The sequence below is a fragment of the Nuphar pumila genome, chromosome 2, assembly GCF_984573655.1.
Source record: "Nuphar pumila chromosome 2, dmNupPumi1.hap1.1, whole genome shotgun sequence".
In the NCBI taxonomy this organism is placed as follows: Eukaryota; Viridiplantae; Streptophyta; class Magnoliopsida; order Nymphaeales; family Nymphaeaceae; genus Nuphar; species Nuphar pumila.
Genome location: NC_143250.1, coordinates 85,326,204 through 85,331,146, shown reverse-complemented (window position 1 = coordinate 85,331,146; position 4,943 = coordinate 85,326,204). Strand labels below are relative to the sequence as shown.

General features: G+C 45.9%; 1 protein-coding gene across 1 annotated transcript; it reads left to right on the top strand.

The window, feature by feature from the left end:
- Positions 1-1,068: 1,068 nt before the first annotated feature.
- On the top strand, positions 1,069-4,427 carry LOC149845916 (putative CCR4-associated factor 1 homolog 10). The gene is made up of 2 exons (XM_089989771.1): positions 1,069-1,486; positions 4,117-4,427. The coding sequence occupies exons 1-2, from the start codon at positions 1,069-1,071 to the stop codon at positions 4,425-4,427; spliced, it is 729 nt and encodes a 242-aa protein (XP_089845897.1).
- The last annotated feature ends 516 nt before the right edge of the window (positions 4,428-4,943 follow it).

Here is a 4,943-nt window from a genome sequence, read left to right as displayed (position 1 = left end):
GATGAGTGGAACCGAACTGTGTTAGAAGACATCAAAGATTTAAGACCAACAACGTTATCTTCCCATATGATAGAACAAGAAAACACAACTGCAGATGTGGTCATACTGAATCCCCACCAACATCTTAGCCGAATCACTTCCACTATTCCCCATGTGAGATGTGCGGTGCAGATTGAATTATAGACTTCAATATGACCTGATTTTGACCGCAAAAGCCTCTCCGAAACCACCATCCGTGGCACTTTATCACCACCATTCATTGTGTAATCTGCGAGGTCCACCAAACCTAATGATGTCACCATTATAGAAAGACGAAGGCCATGGACGACAAAGATTTCTAAGCACAAAAGATTTGTGCCTAGTTATATCACCTGATCTGACCTTGTTCTAGAGTACTCACTTCGTACTGAGTCCGACTCAGGTGCAATCACATGGCCCAAAACTTGTGAATTAAGCACCTGATTGCCCTCCATCAGGCTTTGCGCCCCACAACTGACAGGCCTGTCCCCAAGATGGAGGGTGATCAGGTGCTTAATGCACAAATATTTGTGCAATCATATGCACCTGATCGTTTCAACTTCGTACTCCATACTTTAAAGACTCTCTCCTTGGTGTAACTACAACATCAAGACGCCCACTACTACAACGGTACGGTACCATCATAACAATCAAAGACTCAAGACTCTCTCAGAGAGAGAGAGAGAGAGAGAGAGATCCGAATCAGATCAGGTGAAGTATCTTCCTTCCAGGATCCAAATCTAATCGTAACACACATTCAAATCTTCCTTTCAGGATCCAAATCGAAAAATAATAGCTTAGACTGGGATTCGACTAGACACTGACCACCATCTCTCTCTCTCTCTCTCTCTCTTTCAAGAAACGCAACTGCTACCACCGTCACCATCTATAACGAACCTATATATGTCTCCGCCCTATGGAGCGAGCCAGAGAGAGAGAGAGAGAGAGAGAGAGAGAGAGAGAGAGAGAGAGAGAGTCTCCCGATCGAGCGATCCCTTCCCTGCCTTCTTTTTTCTTAGCATTACACCATCTTCACATAGGCCATGGAACATGCGACGGTATGCGACGGTGAGGCAAGTGTGGAAGCTTAACGTCCACCAAGAGATGTTCATCCACGACTACATAGTCCCCACCCACCCCTATGTCACCCTCCACACCATCCTCATCGGCTCCCCACTTCTGCCCGACCCCTCCGCCCCTTCCACCCAGAACACTATCTACACCCACCTCGTAGAGAACATCAACACCGGCCGCATCCGCCTCATCCAGTTCGGCCTCATCTTCTCTAATGAGCACGACAACCTCCCCACCGACCCCGACACTGGCGAAAAGATAATCTGGGAGTTCAACGTCAAGCTCACCAACTCCCCGAACGATATCGGCGTCGACTTTCGTCAGCTCCTGACAGAGAAGGGCATCAACGTCAACTTCAACTTGCAGAATGACATCTACCCAAACATCCTCAACAGTGAGTTCTTGTGTTTGGGCACCATCTGAAAGGACCACATCACGTGGGTGGCATTCCGATCTGAAGCAGGTTATATGTTCTCCCCCCCGAACAGGGCAGTTAGCTACATCTCATGTTCGGGGGTCCCAAAGAGCACCACGTATGTAAGCATGTGCATCTCGTATCCACATGTTTGTCAGCATTAATTAGCGTTGGAGTTTGATGCGATTGCAAAAACTTAAGTACCCTCTTCTCCATTGGTGCAAAAAAAATGACGATTCTTGAAAAGGAGTGGTTGTAAAGACTTAAGTGCCCCAAAGATGATTATTTAAGACCCAGTCTCTGCACTGCAGGATTATCCGAGAAAGAAATCTCCCTTGGAGAAGACCATGAACATCAACCCTGTCACTCTCTCTCCCTTCTCTCTCTACTTCCATGCACATCAATCAGACGATCCTACATTGCCCCATCAAGCACCAACTGACCTGCACATTGACTGTTGTGGAGCATGATTCAGAGTTTTTACCCTTACAAGAGGAGGGTTTGGGGGCTCATCCCAGCGTGGGTAGCATCATTCAACTAAATGAGTTGTAGATCCTGATTCAGAGTTTTTACCCTTACAGGAGAGGGGTCTGTGGGCTCCTCCCAGCGTGGGTAGCATCATTCAACTTGAAGAGTTGTGGAGTCTGATTTAGAGTTTTTACCCTTACAGAAAGGGGGGTCTGAGGGCTCCTCCTAGCATGGGTAGCATCATTCAACTTGAAGAGTTATGGAGTCTGATTCAGAGTTTTTACCCTTACAGAAGGGGGGTCTGAGGGCTCCTCCCAGCGTGGGTAGCATCATTCAACTTGATGAGTTGTGGAGCTTGATTTAGAGTTTTTGCCCTTATAGGAGGAGGGTTTGGGGGCTCCTCCCAACGTGGATAGCATCGTTCAACTTGATTCGTTGTGGAGCCTGATTCAGAGTTTTTGCCCTTACAAGAGAAGGGTTTGGGGGCTCCCTCTCAGTGTGGGTAGCATCGTTCAACTTGATTCGTTGTGAAGCTTGATTTAGAGTTTTTGCCCTTACAGGAGGGGGGTCTGGGGGCTCCCCCCCCGGCACGGGTCCCAGGTGTCGTGGTCAAAAAATGCACAGGGTGTCATGGTGAGAAAGACATATGTTTGTTCCAAGCAAGGTTGGAAGAAATCAATGAAAAATCCAACATGGAGCATGCCAGAATCAAGATGTGGATGTCAAGCGAGAATGATGTTGTGCAACTCAAATAACATAAAATAATAAGGGTCTGGTTTTTAGTTAAAATAGGGAATGAAATGAAAATAGAAATTGCTTAAAATTTACAGGAATAAACTAGACTCAATAACGAAGACACCACTTTTTACGGATTTGGAATATGATCTTCTGTTAGAGAGATATGGCCCTGACAAGTTGGTCCTAATTCGGGTAGCGATTTGCTTACTGAATAACACTATAAATCACTATAACGATTTGCGGAAGACACTACAAATTGCTATAGTGAGATTCAAAAATACTATTAATCGCTATAGCGATTTGTGGAAGACACTACAAATCGCTATAGTGAGATTCAAAAACACTATAAATCGCTATAGCGATTTGCGGAAGACACTACAAATTGCTATAGTGAGATCAAAAAATACTATAAATCGCTATAGCGATTTGCGAATACACTACAAATCGTGTTGAAAAGCCGGATAACACTATACATCGTTGTGGGGCTCGTTGAAGACCTGAAAATACTACAAATCATTGTAGGAAAGCTTGAAAATACTACAAATCGGGATCCGCACCGGGGGGGGAGCCCCCGGACCCCCCTCCTGTAAGGGCAAAAACTCTAAATCAGGCTCCACAACGAATCAAGTTGAATGATGCTACCCACGCTGGGAGGAGCCCTCAGACCCCCCTTCTGTAAGGGCAAAAACTCTGAATCAGACTCCACAACTCTTCAAGTTGAACGATGCTACAGTCAGTGTGCAGGTCAGTCGGTGTTTGATGGAGCAATGTAGGATCGTCTGTTGGATGTGCACAAAAGTAGAGAGAGAAGGGAGAGAGAGTGAGAGGGTTGATGTTCATGGCCTTCTCCAGGGAGAACTCTTTGCCTCCCTTGATTTCTTCTCTAGAGAGAGAGAGAGAGGGTTTTATAGTGTTTTACGGAGAAAGAAGAAGAAAACTTTGAAAAGTTAACATCATCCTCGACTTTCTGGATGGAGGACATGTTTGTCCTTTTTTTGAACGGAGAAAGAAGAAGAAGACTTTGAAGAGTCAACATCATCCTTGACTTTCTGAATGGAGGACATGTTTGTCCTTTTTTTGAACTATTTGTTTTTTCTTTTTTGAATGAAGGGCATTTTTATCATTTTCTCAAACCATCACTTTATGAGAAAAATAGCAAGAAAGGGTACTTAAGTCTTTGCAACAACACCAGAGTCCGATGCAAAGTTATGTCAACATACACGGGAATACGAGCCCCATGTGCTTGTATACGTGGTGCTCATTCAAAGCCCCGAACACAGACGTGGGATTTAGTGAATCATCCGGGGGGAACATACACCACCCTCTCATTCCGATCGGGCTTCATCTTCGGCCCAATGCTGAAGGCCTTTCAGGAGCGTGTGTCGGACACACGCAATTTCTAGATTGGGTGAGGCTCTACTTCCCCAAGTTCTACGACGTGAGGCACTTAATAGACTCCTTCAGCCTCTCGGGGACTCTTAATGAGGTCGCCACATTGCTTCATGTGCGGGTCGAGGAAGTGGACCCTTTCAACCAGGGTGGGCCTGGCAGCCTCCTCATGCTGCAGATTTTCTTGGTGTTGAGGAGACACTACTTTCCCAATGGTATCCCTGAGAATCATGCCAATGTGGCCTTTGCGATCGGTGGTGGTGGTGGGGGTGGGGATCTTCTTGAAAGGTTTGGTTTTTTGCTGGTGTTTGTCGTTCAATATTAGTCGTGGGTATAGTGTTCGAGCAGGTTGTATGTTACCCCCGAACACGGGGCCGCGTGTTCAGGGTCCGAATGAGTGCCACGTGGCACTCATTCGGCTGGTTGTGTACGAAGGAAGGAATATTGCAAAACCCAAGATCTTCCTCCGTACATAACCAGCCGAATGAGTGCCACGTGGCACTCATTTGGACCCCTGAACACGCGGCCCCGTGTTCCAGGGGGAACATACACCACCCTCTCGTATAGTGTAGGATTAGCCTATTAGTGTTGTCGATCGATGCAGAGTTCAATTAGTTTATTTTCTTTTCTCTCGGTGTGTGTTTTTTTCTTCTCCCTCAAGATTTATCGTTGCGACTTGCGACCTTGAGTTTGTTTTGTTAATTTCTTTTTCTTGGGTGGTTGTGTTTTTCTTGCGAACCTCAGAGTTCGTTTCATTAATTTCTTTTTCTTGGGTGGTTGTGTTTTTCTTGCGACCCTCAGAGTTTGTGGTACGTTCTTTTTTGTGGTCCTTTTCTTGCAT

Coding starts and splice junctions, on each gene's coding strand:
- LOC149845916 (XM_089989771.1), top strand. CDS start 1,069: ATGCGACGGTATGCGACGGTGAGGCAAGTGTGGAAGCTTAACGTCCAC. Junction 1,487..4,116: donor CTACCCAAACATCCTCAACA/GTGAGTTCTTGT, acceptor CGCAATTTCTAG/ATTGGGTGAGGCTCTACTTC.